A 22,875-nucleotide genomic window follows, 5' to 3' on the forward strand; every position below is an offset into this window, starting at 1 on the left:
AGTTATGTGGACACCCCTTCAAATGAGTGGATTCAGCTATTTCAGCCAAACCTCTTGCTGACAGGTGTATAAAAATTTCAAATTTCTGCCCTGCTAGAGCTGCACCAGTGAACTGTAAGTGCTGTTATTGCGAAGTGGAAACGTCTAGGAGTAACAACAGCTCAGCCGCGAAGTGGAAGGCCACACAAGCTCACAGAACGGGACAGCCGAGTGCTGAAGCGCGTAACCCGTAAAAATGGTCTGTCCTCGGTTGCAACACTCACTACAGAGTTCCAAACTTCCTCTGGAAGCAACAATAGCAGAATAACTGTTCTTCGGGAGCTTCATGAAATGGGTTACCATGGCCGAGCAGCCACACACAAGCCTAAGATCACAATGCGAAATGCCAAGTGTCAGCTGGAGTGGTGTAAAGCTCACCACTATTGGACTCTGCAGCAGTGGAAACGCATTCTCTGGAGTGATGAATCACGCTTCACCATCTGGCAGTCCGAAGGACAAATCTGGGTTGATGCCAGGAGAACGCTAACTGCCCGAATGCGTAGTGACAACTGTAAAGTTTGGTGGAGGAGGAATAATGGTCCGGGGCTGTTTTTCACAGTTTGGGCTAGGCACCTTACTTCCAGTGAAGGGAAATCTCAACGCTACAGCAAACAGTGACATTCTAGACGATTCTGTGGTTCCAACATTGTGGCAACAGTTTGGGGAAGGTCCTTTCCTGTTTCAGCATGACAATGCCCCCATGCACAAAGCGAGGTCCATACAGAAATGGTTTGTCGAGATTGGTGTGGAAGAACATGGCTGGCCTGCACAGAGCCCTCACCTCAACCCCATCGAACACCTTTGGGATGAATTGGAATGGCGACTGCAAGCCAGGCCTAATCACCCAACATCAGTAACCGACCTGTAGCAATGTGCCAACATCTAGTGGAAAGCCTTCCCAGAAGAGTGGAGGCTGTTATAGCAGCAAAGGGGGACCAACTCCATATTAATGCCCATGATTTACGAATGAGATGTTCGACAAGCCGGTGTCCACATACTTTTAGTCATGTAGTGTATTTTGGAGCTCATAAAAACATTAATTTACAGAGTTACTGAGATGATATTGAACTGGGATCATGACCCTAGCTCTGATCTGAGCATATCATTGTCCTGATCTACTGACAGCCCACTACAGCTATAAAGCCTGTCTAGTGATTCACAGTGTGAAGCCTAATACTACACTGCTCCTCCTTGATCCCACATATCATGTTATGCCTTGCCAGAACAAGAGGTCTGCAATTAACAAAGTACATCTATCCCCCATCTATGGAACAGCGGGATACAAGTCAAGAAGTAGGCCTAAGAGCAAAAGAAAATGCAGAAAAGTGAAGTACACACCCAAAGCGTGAACATCCTGTAGTAAAGTGATGCGGTAAGCCTCTTAATACAGTCAGATTTCCGGATCATCACTCGTAGACACACAACAATACAACTGGGGGAGCAGCCGCCTGAGAGAGCCAGCCCGGCTGGCTCAGGATGACGTTTCGCTTGCTTTGCGTCTCGAAAAGCTATTAGCGGCTGATGCTTCGCCATCTGTGCAGACATCATTATCGTTGTAAATGCAGTTGCACTGGTGAAGCTTAGAGGAGTGGCCTATTGATCAAAGTAGCTGTGGGAAAGATAAACAGACTTAAGATGGATATTAACCTTTTTATTCGGCTGAGCTGCAGGGCTCACCAGTTGTTGGGAGAAGCTATTGGGGCTGACTCCATCGCAGAGAAAGAGTAAAAGTCTTTGTTTATGTTGCTAAACGTTGGGTTATTAGTGAGATTCTAAGTTATGATGTGAAAGGTTATCGTTGATTGGCTATGCCAGCCAAATGGCCAATGTACAGACACAGAAACAAGATTAGCGTGATTAGGGAAGAATATTTGTTGTTTATCCACTGTCACTGATCTCAGTCCTAGGACATATCTCGATGATCACAAGCAAGGTCAGAGGTTATGGACGGTGTATGCAGAAAATACTGTTCAAACCTGCCTTCAGTAAAACATACAGAGAAGAGAACAATTCGCCTCATTTCGCATTCACAGGGAAACCACGAAACAAGCTGCCTTAGTATCAATCAGGGGCACAACTTTCACATGTCTCCCCCACATTCTGAAATTGCATTTTTGTCCTCCCCCAGTTTTATCATTGGAATGTGATACAAAAACGAGGCAACGGTTGGGTAGGCTGTTTGAAGTCTTTATCATCACTGTATAAAAATGTTTATTATAATAATAATAGTTATGTCCCCCCCACTTCTAAAAACAAAGTTGTGCCCCTGGTTTCAATGCTTCTGGAATGCCAACATAATGTTACACAGACCTCGACAGCTACAGTATATGATTCATGTGATGGATAAATGCTGGAAGTTGCTGTTCCAAAACCAGAGCTGTTATTGTGTGGAAGGAGAACTGAAGGTCATGTTGGATACCGCATTAAGTAAACTCCTCAGCAGCCTTCCTAATGAGTCCTGCATGTCCTTGGAACTCGCACAGCCTACCAAACATCACACACGCTTTATAGTGTCGCAGAAATCTCTGAAAAAAACTTTTTCAGTGATTACTCATTCAAAACACAGAACGGGTTGTACAGATAGGCACATTGCTAAGGCACCAATGGTAAGGCTTGATGCAGCACTGAGGTAAAAAACTATAGGGGGAAAGGTCAAAACTATAGGGGGAGAGAGAGAAGTGTCTAGCAGTACAAAGACAGGAGAGGCAATTGTCTTGAAACACATCAGCTATCCCTAATTATTATTCTGGTCAGCATTGTTGGATGTCCTTGTTTTTCAGTATGTTCTGTTTGCCATTTTGAGGATGTTGCAGCAACCTGAGAACAAGACAACGTTGTGTTTTCTGAATGAAACACACACACAAACACGTGCAGCCATGTCTCTCTCTCACTCCATCCCTTCTTTTCTCTACTTTCAGCAGATGTCTGGAGAGACCTGCTCAATAACTTGTGCTAGTTTTGTCAGTAATATTGATTTCTCTGCATTGGAGAAATGTATTCCTTTGAGAAAAAACAAATCTGTATTCTTTGCAAAGCTACAGTTTGCTCGAGGCTTTAATGACACAACTGACTTATTTTGCATGTACACCAACATCCATATGTATTTGGGTGGCAGGGTAGCCAAGTGGTTACAGCGTTGGCCTAGTAACCGAAAGGTTGCAAGTTCAAATCCCCGAGCTGACAAGGTACAAATCTGTCGTTCTGCCCCTGAACAAGGCTGTCCCTAGGCTGTCATTGAAAATAAGAATTTGTGCTTAACTGACTTGCCTAGATAAATAAAGGAAGATTTATTTTTTTTGAGATCAAATGTTTCATATAAGGTGACAGTACAGAATGTCACCTTTTATTTGAGATTTTTCCATAAATATCTGTTTCACCATTTAGAAATGAAAGCATTTGAAAGCATTTGAAGATGTCAACTATTTGGATAAATTTCACTTATAGTGTATCAAAGTGGTCAAAAGTTTAGTATTTGGTCCCATATTCCTAGCACACAATGACTACATCAAGCTTTGACTCTATAAACATGTTGGATGCATTTGCAGGTTTGTTTTCATTGTGTTTGGGTTACAGTGCCTTTGGAAAGTATTCAGACCCCTTGACTTTTTCCACATTACGTTACAGCCTTTTTCTAAAATGGATAAAAAAAAAAATCTCAGCAATCTACACAAAATAACCAATAATGATGAAGCAAATACAGGTTTTTAGAAATATTTCACATTTATAAAAAATAAAATACAGAAATTCCTTATTTACATAAGTATTCAGACCCTTTGGTATGAGACTCGAAATTGTCTCAGGTGCATCCTTTTTCCATTGATCATCCTTAAGATGTTTCTACAAATTGATTGGAGTCCACATGTGGTAAATTCAATTAACTGGACTTGATTTGGAAAGGCACACACTTGTTATATAAGTTCCCACAGTTGACAGTGCATGTCAGAGCAAAAACCAAGTCATGAGGTCGAAGGAATTGTCTGTAGAGCTCCGAGACAGGATTGTGTTGAGGCACAGATCTGGGGAAGGGTACCAAAACATGTATTCAACATTGTAGGTCCCCAAGAATACAGTGGCCTCCATCATTCTTAAATGGAAGAAGTTTGGAACCACCAAGACTCTTCCTAGAGCTGGCCACCTGGCCAAACTGAGCAATCGGTGGAGAAGGGCCTTGGTCAGGGAGGTGACCAAGAACCCGATGGTCACTCTGAATGAGCTCTAGATATCCTCTGTGGAGATGGAAGAACCTTCCAGAAGGACAACCATCTCTGCAGCTCTCCACCAATCAGGCCTTTATAGTAGTGTGGCCAGACAGAGGCCCCTCCTCAGTAAAAGGCACATGACAGTCCACTCGGAGTTTGCCAAAAGGCACCTAAAGACTCTCAGACCATGAGAAACAGGATTCTCTGGTCTGATGATAACAAAATTGAACTCTTTGGCCTGAATGCCAAGCGTCACGTCTGGAGAAAACCTGTTTTTCAGTGGCAGCGACTGGGAGACTAGTCAGGATGAGGCAAAGATGAACGGAGAAAAGTACAGAGAAATTCTTGATGAAAACCTGCTCCAGAATGCTCAGGACCTCAGACTGGTGTGAATGTTTATCTTCCAAAAAGGCCAACGACCCTAAGCACACAGCCAAGACAACGCAGGATTGGCTTCGGGACAAGTCTCTGAATGTACTTGAGTGGCCCAGCCAGAGCCCGGACTTGAACCCGATCGAACAGCTCTGGAGATCGTTTGTGTTACTATTACAATACAGTAGTTTGAAAAGTTACTTTTCTGACAGAATTTCAGATTGTGTGTCCTTGAAAAGTCGTGCATGTCAACATTTGATGAAACGACTACGTCCGTAACTAACCATATCCATGGATTTGATCACCAAGGCCACACAGCATGTCATTGTCTGTGGTATACAGTACTAGATGAACATCCAAGCATCAAAATAACCACACCAACACACCCATATAACGGGTCCAATCAAAGTTTTTTAATGATCATTTGTCTCGTAAAGAATATCTTACAATATGACAGGACTGGAATTCATAAGAACATCAATAAATACGGATTAATACTTGAGGACCAGATTCACTAAGCCCGTCACATCATCGTCATCATCACACAGCGTATCTGTGCTTGTACTGTAGTCCTTGTAGCGCTGCTGCATCCTGGGGGAGGCGGTGTGCTGTCAGAACTGTAATGTGACACTTCAGACTTCCCAAAGGAACGTCTCCTTTTGATGATGCGGCAGCAGCGGTTGTGTCTCTCCCGTCTGTCTGGTGAATGGAGCATTGGGAGCTGAGACTGTATGAATAAGGTCCATGGAGTCCAAGCAACAAACACGCCAAGAGTTTTAAAGGATTTTGAAATAAATCCCACAGAGTATTTACATCACAGAGAGGAGAAGAGGAGGAGTGGAGAGGGGTGCTTTGTGGGCTCGGCTACTACGCGTCTGGACCCCTTGTTTTCCATACTCTCCGCTTGTAGCTTCCTTCCTATAAGAGTGCTGGTTTCTTGACAGTGACAAAATGTTAACTCAGTTTACAGTATGTAACGCTCTACAGTACTGTACTGTACTGTACTGTACTGTACTGTATGTAACCATATACAAAAAGGGGAAATTAGCTCTTAACAGCTAATGCTTAGAAATCATTTTAACATTCCAGATAAAACAAATTCTGGGCTATCAAGGGGATTGTACATCAATTAGAATAGATTATAAACTAACATGTCAACATGGTTCCCATATCTATGCACGAAGAATACCTAGTGTTGGTAGATATGGGTAACATTTTCTATGCTATGGGAATATCATGTTAAACTAAAGGAATTGATCTTGGGGTCAAAACAATCACACAAACACACACAATGTCAAGGGCGTTCTAGAGAGGAGTAAAAACACACGGGGAGAGAGAACAGCTTCTGGCAACCCAAACTAAAATGAACCATGAAAGGAAAGAGTTCAAAAAGCCAGCTTGCAAAGACACTGATGAGGATAGCTAACAATAAGCAAATATGCAGTAGGCGTATCAAGTCATGCTGCCAGTCTCACAGACAACCTAACTAGTACCTCAGACAGACTAACCATGAAATCAATGAGCCATCTCAGTGACAGCAGATGCAATAGTCATTCCCCAGTCTGATCAGTTTGTCATTGTCAGAAGGTTAACATCTGATATGGGTAGTATACAGTTGTACGTAGAATACATTCTCTCATAAAAACAACCACATTATTATATGTACTATAGCTGGTCTGGCTTTATAGAGTAAATATCATTATCCTTGACTTGAGACCTCTCCTAGGGTTAATATCATAACAGGTGACACATTACCCTCTAGCAGTCAGAAAGCAGGTTTCCTCACCACAGGACCGCGGCTATGCTGAGAATCCCATTGGTTGATGGTCTTGAGCCAGTCCTGACACAGTGGTGTTTCTGATGCCTCTGCTGCTACAGAGCTGTCATCTCATTCACCAGCACACTGCGGTAGAAAGCAGCTTGTAATGAGATGACAGTGACCTACAGTAGAGAGCCGTGTTGGGGTTTAGTGTCAGGATTACCTGCCCTACTGGGCTACTGGCGACCAGCACCGAGAGGAGGGGAGAGGAGAGAGAGGACAGGAGGCGTGAAATGAGGACAGGAGAGGAGGCGAGAGAGGACTAAGCAGGGGAGGAGAGAGGAGAGGAGATGAGTGGTGGTTCCTGGCTGTTCCACTGACACTGGCTCGTTTTCTGTCTAGCTGTTCTAAGAAAAATCTCCCCTCATCCACCTATGCTCATCTCATATTTGTTTGCCATGCATGCTTTCCTAATACTAGTAATACTTGTGTTACACACACACACACACACACACACACACACACACACACACACACACACACACACACACACACACACACACACACACACACACACACACACACACACACACACACACACACACACACACACACACCCCCCCTCCCCTCTGTTTATACTAAAGCAGTGTATGTAGTCATTGATGGATGCTTACTGCTAACGCAGGGCTCAGATGAAATAGAGGTACTCTCTCCCTGCTCCTCTCCGCTCCTGCCACACTCCTGTCCTCCTTCTCACACTCCTACAACAGTGTAAATACAAAAGGGCAAAGTTCTGCATCATTATCGCTTGTGCTTCAGAAAACTAACAGAGTTTCCTTCCTCTCCGGCTGCTCGTCTGTTGCTACCCGAGACAGACGACAGAAAGAGATCTTCTCCATTGCTCTAACCCTCTGATCCAATCACATGCTACCTGACTGCGCATCCACTCATCCACACACTTTGCCGTCCATGCAGAGATATAGATACTGCTCTGATGTAGTTCTAAGAAGATCTCTCTCTCTCTCTCTCTCTGCCCCCCCCCCCCCTACAGGGAACCCAGAGCCTGTGTAATCAGAATGGCTCCGTAGCAATTAAGGTGAAGTGCTGGCTATAGCCTAAAGAAGAAGCCCAGATGGTTGTGAAGGCATTCCTCCTGCAGGCGTGCCGACCATGCCATGCAGCAGACAGCTGTGGGCGACCTCTGTTGTTTAGTGACTCGTCTTCATAATTAAGGCTCATCGCAATGAAGTAGCGATCCCATCGTCTCAGCCGTCTGCCTGCCTTCAGGGCATCAGACTGCAGAGCCGGAGAGTGGTAGAGAGGGAGAGTGGGTGATAGAGATGGTGCTGTCTGGAGCTGGAGTGAGGGCGGCTCTGTGTGTGTGTGTGTGTGTGTGTGTGTTCGAAGCTGAAGCGAGGACGTATATGTTTATGAGGGGTGTAAGCACTTGTGTATGTGTCAGAGAAAGAGAGGGCGAGAGAGTGTCAGATAGGGAAAGATAGAACATTTGTGTCTGTGATGGAGAGACAGTATGTGTCTGAAGAGTCTGTGTGCATCAGAGCAAGCTTACACCATCCACAGAGCACATTGAGCTGAGTTGACCCATTGCTCCAGGAGATCAACCAATAAGCAGCTGGTCTGGTGCAGTGATAACAGCAGCCTCCTAGACTAGAGGATGACTGCCAGCCAGCCAGACACATAGGACGGCCTACACTGTACAACAACAACAACAACAAAAAACGGACTACATCTCTACTCCTTAATCATATCCAACATCTGTCCAGCCCAGGCTCGATCTCAGCAGAGTCTCGGTTTGTTCGTTTTACAGTTCTATCCACCTTGTGTGAGAGAGATCCAATCACCTCTTCATATGTGTTCTTCCTGTCACACACGCACTCCGTCCCTCATACTACTGTAAGAGACAGACACATACTGTCCTGCTTAACCCCATAGTGATTATAGTCATCACGCTATCTTTAGGAGAATCTCAGCTGATTTAAATGCCTAAGGAGCCCACACCCACCCACGGTCAATCCATTGTCTGGAATGTCTGGAATGGTAGACGGGATAGAAAAAAAACCGATATTAGACTGACATCTAAAAGACGTAAGAAGCGTGAGGGCTGTGACAGGCCTGCGGCTCCCCGTCCGTCAGAGCAAAGCCCCTGTCATCACAGCCAGGGACAAAGGTCATGATGATATCCTCTTCATTAATTAAGCATGCTTTAACTGAGATGAATTGTACTGATATGGAGCTTGCTCTCTTTTCTCTCTTTCAGGCCCTGTCTGTGTCATTGACAAGGTGGATAAAGGGATGAGGATGAAAGACAAGGGAGAGAGGAAGAGAGGAGGGAGAGAGAGAGAAAGAGAGAAAGGAAGAGGGGGGGCGTAAGCTCAGAGGAATTGCGTAAAGCCGATAAAGGAGCTTTGGAGAATCAGTCGGATCCTGCAGTAAAAATAAAACATGTCTCCTTTTTCTACCCGCTGTAGAGAGAAGAGGTGGCCCGGTTCTTATCCCAGCCGGCTCCGGGCTGCAGCAGACAGGACAGCTCTGTTTAAAACCATGCGTTTCCTGTTACCATTCTGAACCACTGGTCCAGAAATACAAGGGTGTTTTGTCCCTTTTAACCGTCTCAAATGTTTCTAGAATTTTCTGTGGGCCCTGTCGCTGTCTCTGTCGCCCCCACACAAACCTCACTGAGACTGGCCTCTGAACCCATTCACCTCTGCGTCCTCCAACAACTCTGGTTCTCTGTATTTAAAGCCAGATCCATACACTAGGACATTAGCCCAGCTTACTCCTCCTCTGGTGGGGCAGAGTGTGTGTTCATCCCGGCATTATGCCCCCATCTGCACTACTTTAAAAAGCTAATTATGGGCCCAGCGCTGTACCCGCCGGCTGCACAGAGAGCCCTGTCATCCCTCTGTTTGATGTGCTGGAGAAGGGGGCGACTGCAATTAAGAGTCCGAATTCCCTGCTCTTCTCTCTTTTTTTTCTCTCTCTCTCTATTCCTCCCCCTCTCCTTTTCTCTCTCTGACAGTCTGACAGAACAATTTCTCCTCAGCGGGCCAGAGAAGTAGAACTCCAAAATGGAAGACGAACAGACCATTGACACCGGGACATAGACGGAATATGAGAGTGTGGTGATGGGTATGAGAGAATTCTGACGAAGGATCATTGCCTATTAGCTAGCTGGGAAACCAGACTCAGAGAGGCTAGTCATAATCTGGCCTATTCTGGGTTGGGTTTCTCGACTCCTTACTAGCTATCTCCTCTAATAGTGAAGCAGGAACACAGAGTGACTTAGAAAGGAAACACGTACAGTAGGATGATATTGTTAGAAGAAACATGGACTGCTGTGGGGGTCTTCCACCACTACGGGGAGAAGCTTGAGCTTCTGGATCAACCTCAGTGGCGTGAGGTCGATTTGGATACAGGCTATCTGTGCGTTTTCTCGCTTTTCCTCTACACCCAGTTAAAAGTGACTGTCGTAACAATGATGAGATACAATGCTAGTCATTCGAAACCAGTAGAATTGCCAGTGTCAAAGAAAGCCCGTAGCTAAATCTGTTCAGAATAACTGTTGTAGGTCATTAAGCAAAAGGTCTTCCAAAGAGCTAACCAAAAACAGCAAAGTCAAGAAATACAGTCAGACAACACATCTGTTAAAAACAAGGTTAGAACGAAGACTCAATTGAAAAACATGGATTGCATGTATATGTATTCCTCGACTCTTCTGGTTTTGATACAGAATTTTCTGACGATGTTGTCACTATTTACAGTTTGTACTAAACCTCCTCCTCCACGATCGTTAATGTAAAAATAGAAGGAAACAAAAGAAACCTCTTCAGATTTTAACAGGTGAGCAAAGCCCCATATCCTGGGTCCTCGTTGACTTGATAAAAGTAGGCCGGGAGGGAGACAGAAAAGCAGTGAAGGTAAAGAAGAGTACAAAGAGATTGTTATTGTCTCAGTGAGGCCTAGCAGTCGGCTGTCAGGCCTCAGAGTTGAGTATGATACAGGCTTGCTCTGGGAGCCAGGTTGTGGGGTCAGGAACAGGGCAGGAGAGGGGGTAGAGAGGGGGAGGAAGGAGACTGGGCAGCGAGGCGAGGTTCGGGCAGTGGATGTTTTTGGTTCAGATGTGGGCATGAGCGTTCCCGTGCCCGTGCCCATGCCTGTGGCCCTGATCCCCTCCGTGGTGGCCCCCCTCTCCGTGTCCATGGCCGTGCTTCTTGTGCTTTCTGCGCTCCCGTCGGCCGTTGTGATGGTCATGGTGCCGTCTGTAGCGCTGTGCTCCCCGGGCTGGAGAGAGACAGAAGGGAGTGAAAGGGTGTGAGAGGGGATGAGTCAGGAGAAAGAGAACGGATGAGAGGGAGTAGAGGGGGGGGGGGGTGACATGTAGAGTGGAGAGTCAAGTGGAGTGAGAGAGTGAGAGAGGGATGAGATGTGAGAGGAGGGGGGTGAGAGGTCAACACCACAGACATACAGCTCTCAACATCAGCCACTCTGCCTAAAGTGTCTTCTCTACTCAACTTTACATTACTAGCTCTCTAAATGTATTAGCATAGGACTGTCCTCCCACTCACGTCCTGAGTGAGCCGCTTCCTTCCTGTGTTGTGCTGCCAAATTGGATCCGTTGGTCCTGGGTTAGGTTTGCCAACAGAAGGTCTACCTTGCCATGATAACAATGACTAACAAACGACTCTAGCAGGAAAACAACATTACACTCGAAATGCACCGAATACGAAATAAGGCTCCATATTTTCTCTCCAGTTCAAACAGCAGCAATTCATTATTTGTCAGTACGAGCCGAAAGGGGAAATGGGAAATACTTGTTTGCTCATAACTTCTTAAAAAGGGCAAACATTGATACAATCCTACAATATGAATGATTCTGCTGTCATAAAGAAAGATGGATGTTTCCGTCGTTTGGCAGAGCGAGTTTTACTTCTCATGGGAGGATAGTCAAATGAAATGTTTCTTTTTGGTGTTTCTGGCATTCCTCCAAACCCCTGGCTGTCAATCAGACTTTGGAGCGATACACTATCTCAACAGAACAAGGGCTATAACTTAGTTTTATCTACATTAAAATTACATCACCGTCGTCACACAACCTCTATCTGAATGAAAAGTTTGTCAAATTCGAGTACATGCTACAACTTCTATGGAGAATCTTGTATTCCTACTGAATTCAGTCTCCTTTTAAGTTTCCATTCCTCCACTGTTTATGATCATTTACCCCATAGAGATAAAACTTAAAGCCCTTTAACAGTCTTGATCACTCACACTTAGTGCAGATGATTTTGGGCCGCTCCCATTTGCCGTTGGCACGACACTTGGCCGTGGGGACGTGGCGTTGGAGGAACCCGTCGGCACACTGGTAACGCACCACTGAGTGGATGTCATAGTGGGACCGCTTACGACCAATCAGAAAGGCGTTCTTCACGGTGGGAGGGTTGACACACAGCACTGCCAAATAGAGAAAGAGAGTGAGAAATGGAAATCCAGCAATGGAGAAGTGGTACATTATAACAATGTATATCACCATTCCCAGTCATTAGTCATCACCCAGTTTTTCCCCTTTTTGTTTTTGCCCTTGTCCCTGAACAAGAGACGGTTGAAGAGCCCTGTTTTAAAGAACATTCCCCCTCCACTCTTCAAAACTGTTGACGGCACACAACACACACATCTAAAGTTCAAAGGAAACCAAAGAGATGAGTCATGTGTGTGTGTGTGTGTGTGCTAGTCTGTGTGGGCTGTTGTTATCTCCTAGAGCGCTGTGTTGATGTGAGGAGGGGGGACAGACAGACAGACAGACAGGCAAAGTGGTTGAGACACCAGACAGACCCTACAGGGCTCTTAGCCCTGTGAGACGTCACACTGACTCACTGACCTTTCAGCTCTGGCTGTTGCCCATAGGCACAGATCTAGGATCAGCTTCCCCTCCACCAAACCTAATCTTCACTATCTGGGAGGAAAACACCAAACTGACTTTAGATCAGTGTCCCGGGTAACTTTGTCCTACCACGACCTTTCAGAAGGGATTGGGCCCTCAGGGACTACAGTGTGTGACAGGTGTCAGGAATGTACCCACACTTACTGCTCATTGGCCGGATTAGAGGGAGGGCGAATGAGAGAAGAGGGATGAGGAGGGGTGACGGTGCAGTTCCTCTGTCGTTCCCCTAGATGGCAGCCCTGCGGTTGAAACCTAAAGCCCGGAGTGAGTTTCTAACCCCTAGACAGTCACCAACCCAGCTGTAGACTAAGTGGAAGTGCTTCTTTCCCTACCTCCCTTCCCTTCCGCGACCTCTTATCTGGAACATGGTTGAACATGGTGGAAATGAGGTGTCCCTTACATAGCTAACACTAATGCAGAACTACCAGATCTGAGCCAACTCCAAGGAGTACAGGAAGGGAGGGAAGGAGGGAAGGATGTATTGTCCAGCTATCCACACAGGGCAGTACAGTGATTGCTGTAACATCTCACACCTCCTACTCAGCCAACCAGAAAAGCACCGTTTTCACTCCTTGTGTTTAGTGTGCAGTAACATAGACTAGGAGGGACATTACTAACACTAGTGTGCAGCTGTGGCAACAGATCAATAGTCACAGGACCAGGCATGACACTCAATAACACCACCCAGATCTTACTGACTGGGGCTGGGCTGGGGATGCCTGGCAGGCACGCAGGACTGTGTGTGCGTGTGTGTCAGGCTGATTCAGTTTTCTTTTGAAAGCTGGAGACAGTTGGAGCCTGGATCCGTCCAGCGCTCTCCGAGCCCTGTGGGCTACATCTTTACACTCAGTCTAACATGTCTCAGCAGATTAGACAGGGGTGAGCTGGGTATGTCCACGCACACAGCCACACAATCCAATCTTAGCCAATGTATTGACCGGCTACAGTCACAGTAGGTAGGCAGGCAGCAGAGTTGGGGTGAACTGTATGTGATAGTGTGTGTCCTGGGTGGGTGTCACGGCGAGCTGCTTCTCTGTCCCCAGAAGAAAGGTGCAGGAGAAAAAGTGTACTTGGTAGAAGGCAGGTAGAGGCACCGCCCTGAAGGACCAGTGTACTCTGGCCTGGACTTGGGCTGTGTGTCTATTAGAGAATATTTGGAACTGTATATGAATAAGTATGTGAATATATTTGATCATATTTAGTTTATATGTGTGTGAGTGTGTGTGTGTGCGTGCGCGCGTGTGTGTGTGTGTGTGCGTGCGTGCGTGTGTGTGAGAGAGCGAGATGCCTTCGCCACAACCCATCCTCCTAATCAGGGTGGCTCACACCTGCCTGTTCTGTGCTCTTCCCCATGGCATTATGGGTAACACTAATCACCCAGATGACGTGTGTCACTGATTGGATACTGCCTCTCTCTCAGAAGGACAGGCCTGAGTGTCAGCCATACGGCGGTAATCAGCCAACCGTGCCATACGGCCCCTGATGAGCAGACCCAAGAGAACAACAGCACTATAGAGTAGAACAGGCGGTTAAGTTGGCATGAAGATGGAATGCTGCCACTGACTGATTCACTGTGGCATGAGGGACTTATCTAACTCTGTGTCATGAGGGACTTATCTAACTCTGTGTCATGAGGGACTTATCTAACTCTGTGGCATGAGGGACTTATCTAACTCTGTGGCATGAGGGACTTATCTAACTCTGTGGCATGAGGGACTTATCTAACTCCGTGGCATGAGGGACTTATCTAACTCTGTGGCATGAGGGACTTATCTAACTCTGTGGCATGAGGGACTTATCGAACTCTGTGGCATGAGGGACTTATCTAACTCTGTGTCTTGAGGGACTTGTCTAACTCTGTGTCATGAGATACTTATCTAACTCTGTGGCATGAGGGACTTATCTAACTCTGCGGCATGAGGGACTTATCTAACTCTGTGGCATGAGGGACTTATCGAACTCTGTGGCATGAGGGACTTATCTAACTCTGTGGCATGAGGGACTTATCTAACTCTGCGGCATGAGGGACTTATCGAACTCTGTGGCATGAGGGACTTATCGAACTCTGTGGCATGAGGGACTTATCTAACTCTGTGGCATGAGGGACTTATCTAACTCTGTGGCATGAGGGACTTATCTAACTCTGTGGCATGAGGGACTTATCTAACTCTGCGGCATGAGGGACTTATCGAACTCTGTGGCATGAGGGACTTAACTAACTGTTAAGTTTTATAACACTAATTCTGGTGACCATTCAGATGAACTAAATAATGTTTCTAGCCTGAGGCCAGTTGAAATCAGTACCCAAGAGGATCTAGCAGTGACCCGATCCTCCATTTCCTTAAACACAGCTCTGGAGTCTGGCCAGTCGTCTCAATAAACCTACAAACATCTTCCTGGCTGGCTATTAATACCCTGTCTCTCTGTCTGCCCCAAATGCAATTGAAAACCGTCTGCTCTAATAAGCCCACAGAGGAGCATGTTAGGATGCACACTTCTGTGGCATATCACAGCACCATGACAGAGCAGATCCACAGAAGCCTGGTCATGTGACACAGAAACTTTACCAGTCAGCCCCAAAACTTTGTGTGAAACTCTTCCACCAATGTTTCATACAAAGGAGGATACTTTTTATGTGGATTAAATGTTCTGAAGAACTCTCATCCCTTGATCTGACAGTAAGAGCATCTCTGTAAGGAGCTGCCTTAGGTGTGAAAGCATAGCTACAAGTCAGCTGACCGCGCTTGGAGGTGAGCTGTAATGATCAGTGTTAGCCTGTGGTCCAGACTGACTGATTGAAGAGGCCTAAGATGACAGAATACTTATAAGTATTCTTTAAAGTATTTAAAGTACAGCGGAAGCATAATATCACCTCCTCTTCAACTCTTTTTAATTCTCTCCCCCACTGTCTTTTCCTCCCCTCGCCATCCCTTTCAAACTCTCAGTCCCTCTCGCCCCCTCTCTCTCTACAACCCCTCGCCTCTTTCTCACTCTCACCTGTTCCCTTCTTGCAGACGTAGGGCAGGTTGTAGTTGCAGGGCACGTCGTTCCACTTGCCGTTCTCGTGGGCGATCATCACCACACAGTCCTCTCCACCCGCAAAGAAGTTGTCTGGCTGGTTCTCCCGCCAGTTCTCATATTGCTGCTCAGTCACAGCCACACGGGGTCAAAGACACAGACACACGGCAGAAGAACAGACACAAACACACGACACCGACACATGGTACAGCGCGTCACAGACACAGCCACAGACAGTCACACAGCCACAGACAGTCACACAACTCAGACAGTCACACAACACAGACAGTCACACAACACAGACAGTCACACAACACAGACAGTCACACAACTCAGACAGTCACACAACACAGACAGTCACACAACACAGACAGTCACACAACACAGACAGTCACACAGCCACAGACAGTCACACAACACAGACAGTCACACAACTCAGACAGTCACACAGCCACAGACAGTCACACAACACAGACAGTCACACAACACAGACAGTCACACAACACAGACAGTCACACAACACAGACAGTCACACAACACAGACAGTCACACAACACAGACAGTCACACAGCCACAGACAGAACAAAAAAAGAAAGTGATAGATACTGTAGACTGTTTCACTGTTCTCCTTTACTGAACAAGAAGCTGATGTGTCTCAACACAGGTCTTTCTCCAGTGGTATAGACTGACACAGAGTAATGACAGCTCTTAAACAACAACAGGCACAGAGGAGCTGCCTCTAGGAAGATGTAAGTAGGGTAGGAAGAAAAGTGGTTCAGCGAGCGAGGCTGTACATATACACAGGTAACGACACATTCACTCAATCAACTTCCCACCTGACCTTTAGCTAACACCCACATCCTCCCTAGGGACCTCTGCTATGAGAGAAATGCACTTTTCAATAGCAGGCGGTGTCACTGTGGTTATTGTCATTCTGAAGTATGTTGCTGATAATAAAGACTACACAAGATTAAACGAGTGATCTCTCTCTCCCTCTCTCCCTCCCTCTGTCTCCGCCTCTCTCTCCCTCTCTCCCTCCCTCTGTCTCCGCCTCTATCTCTCCCTCTCTCCCTCCCTCTGTCTCCGCCTCTCTCTCTCCCTCTGTCTCTCCCTCTGTCTCCGCCTCTCTCCCTCCCTCTGTCTCCGCCTCTCTCTCTCCCTCTGTCTCCGCCTCTCTCTCTCCCTCTGTCTCTCCCTCTGTCTCTCCCTCTGTCTCCGCCTCTCTCTCCCTCTCTCCCTCCCTCTGTCTCCGCCTCTCTCTCTCCCTCTCTCCCTCCCTCTGTCTCCGCCTCTCTCTCTCCCTCTGTCTCTCCCTCTGTCTCCGCCTCTCTCACTCCCTCTGTCTCCGCCTCTCTCCCTCCCTCTGTCTCTGCCTCTCTCTCTCCCTCTCTCCCTCCCTCTGTCTCCGCCTCTCTCTCTCCCTCTCTCCCTCCCTCTGTCTCCGCCTCTCTCTCTCCCTCTGTCTCTCCCTCTGTCTCCGCCTCTCTCCCTCCCTCTGTCTCCGCCTCTCTCTCTCCCTCTGTCTCCGCCTCTCTCTCTCCCTCTGTCTCTCCCTCTGTCTCTCCCTCTGTCTCTCCCTCTGTCCCTCCCTCTCTCTCTCCCTCTCTCTGTCTCTCCCTCTGTCTCTCTCACCAGGTCCATGTTGTCAGTCCACTGGAAATCCTCTTCCACTGTTCTGTCGTTCAGTCCGATCCAGGTGTTGTCATGACTCAGACCTGAACGACAGGGCAAAACAAATAAACACATCCTTTAAAAAGACCACACACACACACACACACACACACGAGGGAGGCTCAGCTCTTATCACAATTTCAACACCAGATAGCAGAAGGCAGAAGCAGCCAAATCTTCGCGGAAGGTGCAGCATTGATGAGATTTGGGTGCGGTGTAATGAAATTTAAATCATGATGTTTCTTATTAACATAATTATGGGGCCCATTAATCTACCTAATGGCTTTGCTCCCTTTATTTTCGGGGTGGAGACGTCCATTTTCGAGGCAATTAAACACACTTTTAGGTAAATGTGTCTGTGGAGGGGAGGAATAGGGAGGAGGATGAGGGAGGACAAGTGGGAGGATGTATAGCTCTGGCCTATCTGGGACTGGGAGGGGTTCACCATGCTGGGGCTTTTATTGTGCCTTTCCTTTCATCCAGTTCTTTCTTTCTCCATCCCTCTGAGGATCAATGCCAGAACATGAGACTGCTTTCATTATATATTCTGTAAAGTCGCACTGATTGGAAGACACCCACCGTTGATGAAGTCCTGCTCCTGGAGTGTGTGTATGCTGGCCAGGTGTCCGCTGTGCTCCCTGCAGTCCTTCTCTGCGTCCTCCCAGGTGTGTCTGCGGCTGAAGTACCTGTAGCAGTGGCCATGGAACTTCCTCCACGTGTGTTCACAGCCCTCTGTGTCTGCACATACAGAGAGAGAGAGAGAGAGAGAGAGAGAGAGAGAGAGAGAGAGAGAGAGAGAGAGAGAGAGAGAGAGAGAGAGAGAGAGAGAGAGAGAGAGAGAGAGAGAGAGAGAGAGAGAGAGAGAGAGAGAGAGAGAGAGAGAGAGAGAGAGACACACACACAGAGAGACACAGAGAGAGAGAGGGGGTGGTTAGTCTACAGAAACACACAGATGCATACTCATATATCTCTGGTTCATGCAACCATGTGCATGGAAGCACAAACACACAGTGTATATGTGTATATGTGTATATAATTTTTCTGCTCTAGGGATATCATTATTGTTTGGATAACCTTATTTAATGATTTTTATCTTACATTTTTTCACTCTTTATGCGATGCGTACTGCAGAGAACACCCGAAGAAGAAAGATCATTTAATTACCATAGTGAATTTTTGTAATGTTTACGTGTCAATTAATCCCATAAGGGATGGGCTGCCAACTGCCGATTTGACACGAAAATAAAATGTAATTCATTCATTTACACACTTTTTCCTCTCTCACATTCTTTCCAGTGCTCTACTTTCCTCCCTCCCTCCCTCCCTCCCTCCCTCCCTCCCTCCCTCCCTCCCTCCCTCCCTCCCTCCCTCTGTGACGTCCGTCCAGGCCTAATCCCAGTCAGACAGTGGGCTGGGATGGGAGCAGAGCAGTATGAGGAAGCAGCTTAGCCCTGTGAAAGGCTCTTTAATCTATTTAAATGACAACAATCCCCAGAAATGTCTCCCAGTGGGGACGCCATCCGGACTAATTCAACCCTGTCACAGCCCCTGTCAGGACTATGCTCCTGTCTCCTCATTCCTACTTTCTCTCTGTCCGTTTCCCTCTTCCTTTCCCTTCATCCCTGTCAGCACTGAGCCTCGTCCTCCATCCCTCTGTCTCCCGCTTCGTCCCTTTTTTTCACTCTCTTTCTCTCTCCATCTATCCATCCCCTTTCTCCCTGTCCCTTCATCCCTGTCAGAAAGCACCGAGCCCTCTCCCTCCCTCCCTCCCTCCCTCCCTCCCTCCCTCCCTCCCTCCCTCCCTCCCTCCCTCCCTCCCTCCCTCCCTCCCTCCCTCCCTCCCTCCCTCCATCTTCCTTGGGGTTCACTGTATGGCAGTGCTCAGCTGCACCCATTCACTGTGTCTACGGAGGATGTGTGAGGGAAACAGAGAGAGTATGTGCGCGTGCATGTGTGTGTATGCATCTGCGTTTGGGGAAGGGGGTTTTCTGTCAACCCAGCCAAGCCCCCCTTTCTCTCCTACCCATACAGAGTGGGGATCGAAGAGAGATGGCCTCAGCTTTCCCCCCAACACATCTAAAGCGACACGGGTAAATTGGGCAGTGCAAATAGGGCCGTATGGACTTCCAGGCAGGCATTAGAGGAGCTCAGAGGAAAGGGGCCAAGGAGAGGAGGGTGTGTGTGTGTGTGTGTGTGTGTGTGTGTGTGTGTGTGTGTGTGTGTGTGTGTGTGTGTGTGTGTGTGTGTGTGTGTGTGTATGTGTGTGTGTGTGTGTGTGTGTGTGTGTGTGTGTTTGTTTGTTTATTTGTAAGTGGATGAGTGCTAGCTGTAGAGACTGTCCAGTCCACTTATATTACACAGAGTTGCTGTCCATATGATGCACTATCTTGTAGAGGACTGTTCCCCACAACGCCATGCTGTGATAATAGTCATCAGACATCTCTCTGCATGCCCAGAGGAGAACAAATGAACGCTTGAAGTGGATCTCTCCGGAGGAGAGCTGTCCGTGGTTCTGAAACACTCAGCCCAGCAGAATGCACTACCCTCGCTCATTATTACTATTCACAACCTTCCAACGGCCGGCGCTCAAAGCAATCTAGTCTGTATTTGTTCTTAGTCAGGGGAACAACATGTAGCAAATTGCTTTGCACCCCCTTATAATAGGAAGCAATACTTAACGTGTAGTGACAGGGTAACTACAGCAGTACCCTCATGCCCTATCACATGTGCAGAATGTGGGAACGCATGTTGAACGAATGGCGAATTGCCATGGCACCAAACAAATTGGCACATGCACTCACTCACGCACACACCCACACACACGCTTGCGCGCACGCGCAAAACACACTGTGGAGGCCTGTGTGATTAGGCGAGTGAACACATCTGCAGGGCTGCAGACTCTAATCTCTCCCTTCTACTCCCAAAAGGCTCCAAGATAACATACTCACTCACTGGGCTACGGTGTGTGTGTGTTTGTGTGTGTGTGTGTGTGTTTGTGTGCGACTGAATGTGGTGGGCGGGCGGGCGGGGGGAGTTTGGCTGCTCACTTCAACACTCTATGGCAATTGGACACACATTTGTTCATCATGCTTTCGTATTTCCCAACAGCAGTGCCTGTGCACGAGGCCCTTTTTCACTCATTGGATGAATTAGGCGGAGCATCGGTGAGAGATAATGGGAAAATCATTGAGCCTGCTGTAAAGCTCAGGGATTTTGAAGTATCATCCAGATGTCACGGAGAGAGAAGATGGCTAGATCTCGGTTCCCTCCACAGCTAAGGTCAGCTCACACAGTCTCTGCTGCCCAAGTAGCTTTCATCATCAAATAATACTCCGCTGTTCCACACAATTGCATTGAACAGTATGATGTACGGAGGTGTACTATTCTCCAAATGTCCTTTTATTGAGCCAGATAGACATTGATAACAAAGCCTGTTTTGCAACAGTGACCTTGTTGGTTTTTGTAGCCAAACTGTATATTATGAGCTATAAGCTATAAACTATATAAACTATATTTCCAACAAGTGGGTAAAGATTAAGTAGTGCTGGGAAGTTTGTCTATTTTTACTGACTCTGATTTTTCCGACTCATTCAGTCAAAATAACTAATATTTAGACTAATTTTGTTCCTTTGAGTCTGTAATGCTCAGAGCATGCGGGACCCCGTATCGGCTAACAATGAACTGAAAACTCAAAAGAGTCATGATTCTACGAGCCTCTCGTTCACGTCGTTCACCATAGGGGGCTTATTGGAGCTGTTATTTGTGACTGAGACTTGTACATGTGTGTTTAAACAGTGCACATTTGTTGATTGCAAGGCATTCAAATAAGCCTATTTCTTGATACATTTGAAACGAGTTGTGGCCGCAACCGGACTAGATTGTGAACGACTATTGACAGAATGCAGTGTTTGACTGGTGAGAGGGTGATAAGTAGCTTGACGAAAAATGATTCCGCTGCTCTATCGTTCGCTACTTCACATTGCGGAGAAGAAACTAACGTCCACGCCGGCGTAGCATTTGGCCAGAGCTTCGGTTCTACAAAGCTGTGTCCATAATATTCAATAATCAATTCATTGCAGTCATTCTTGCTCCCTGCGATCATTTATCCATTATAAACATGTATTTTGTTTCTCTATGCTCATGATCTATTTTCCTGTGCGTATATGACAGAGAGTAGGTGGTCGGAGCACGTCTCTGGAGCCGCTGAGCCGGAGGAGCGTGTATTAATCCTGCTGTGGGACTCATTGCGGCCTGCACTAGCAGGTCAAACGAACGACTAAAATGAACGAGTCACTCAGAAAAAAACATATCAAAACAAATCACTCTCGAGTAAAAAGAGTCCGTGGTTGGTATAATGTATTGGGGTCGGGAGCGTGTCCAACATGGCCTGCGTCGGCGTAGACTGGGTTGTTATCTACAAAAACAGGGAGAATGGAGACACTGGGGGGCTATGTAGAGGCGCGCGCAAACACACACACACACACACACACACACACACACACACACACACACACACACACACACACACACACACACACACACACACACACACACACACACACACACACACACACCGTGGGCTGCATCTGGCACCATGCCCAGACAGTGTGTACGGCATGGGCTGCCCACTGCTGGGCCTTTACCAGCCAGGACTCCTGGGAGCTGCCATGAAAGAGGCCAGTGGTGTGAAGGAGGCGCACAGAGCAGCTTAATCCAACAGCCTGAGAGGAAAGAGCCTGCGGCGCTCACACACTCACACACACACAAACATATGCACGAGCACAGTCAAACACCCACCCACCCACCTACACGTACGCACATTCACACACACACACACACACACACACACACACACACACACACACACACACACACACACACACACACACACACACACACCACCACACACACACACACACACACACACACACACACACACACACACACACACACACACACACACACACACACACACACACACACACACACACACACACACACATTTACATTTTACATTTAAGTCATTTAGCAGACGCTCTTATCCAGAGCGACTTACAAATTGGTGCATTCACCTAATGACATCCAGTGGAGCAGCCACTTTACAATAGTGCATCTAAATCTTTTAAGGGGGGGGGGGGGGGGCAGAAGGATTGCTTTATCCTATCCTAGGTATTCCTTGAAGAGGTGGGGTTTCAGGTGTCTCCGGAAGGTGGTGATTGACTCCGCTGTCCTGGCGTCGTGAGGGAGTTTGTTCCACCATTGGGGTGCCAGAGCAGCGAACAGTTTTGACTGGGCTGAGCGGGAACTGTACTTCCTCAGTGGTAGGGAGGCGAGCAGGCCAGAGGTGGATGAACGCAGTGCCCTTGTTTGGGTGTAGGGCCTGATCAGAGCCTGAAGGTACTGAGGTGCCGTTCCCCTCACAGCTCCGTAGGCAAGCACCATGGTCTTGTAGCGGATGCGAGCTTCAACTGGAAGCCAGTGGAGAGAGCGGAGGAGCGGGGTGACGTGAGAGAACTTGGGAAGGTTGAACACCAGACGGGCTGCGGCGTTCTGGATGAGTTGTAGGGGTTTGATGGCACAGGCAGGGAGCCCAGCCAACAGCGAGTTGCAGTAATCCAGACGGGAGATGACAAGTGCCTGGATTAGGACCTGCGCCGCTTCCTGTGTGAGGCAGGGTCGTACTCTGCGGATGTTGTAGAGCATGAACCTACAGGAACGGGCCACCGCCTTGATGTTAGTTGAGAACGACAGGGTGTTGTCCAGGATCACGCCAAGGTTCTTAGCGCTCTGGGAGGAGGACACAATGGAGTTGTCAACCGTGATGGCGAGATCATGGAACGGGCAGTCCTTCCCCGGGAGGA

At 47.4% G+C, this 22,875-nt stretch overlaps 1 protein-coding gene across 1 annotated transcript in view; it reads right to left on the reverse strand.

Moving 5' to 3' along the window:
* Nucleotides 1-5,001: 5,001 nt before the first annotated feature.
* LOC129810859 (neurocan core protein-like) overlaps nucleotides 5,002-22,875 on the reverse strand; it is a 198,816-nt gene continuing 180,942 nt past the window's right edge. The window contains exons 12-16 of the mRNA XM_055861816.1: nucleotides 17,594-17,752; nucleotides 16,976-17,058; nucleotides 15,323-15,467; nucleotides 11,656-11,838; nucleotides 5,002-10,671 (exon numbers count right to left, since the gene is read on the reverse strand). Of these exons, the coding sequence (XP_055717791.1) occupies nucleotides 10,505-10,671; nucleotides 11,656-11,838; nucleotides 15,323-15,467; nucleotides 16,976-17,058; nucleotides 17,594-17,752 (737 nt within the window). The 3' untranslated portion in view covers nucleotides 5,002-10,504. The remainder of the gene's footprint in view (nucleotides 10,672-11,655; nucleotides 11,839-15,322; nucleotides 15,468-16,975; nucleotides 17,059-17,593; nucleotides 17,753-22,875) is intronic.

The sequence above is a fragment of the Salvelinus fontinalis genome, chromosome 14 (assembly GCF_029448725.1).
Source record: "Salvelinus fontinalis isolate EN_2023a chromosome 14, ASM2944872v1, whole genome shotgun sequence".
NCBI lineage: Eukaryota > Metazoa > Chordata > Actinopteri > Salmoniformes > Salmonidae > Salvelinus > Salvelinus fontinalis.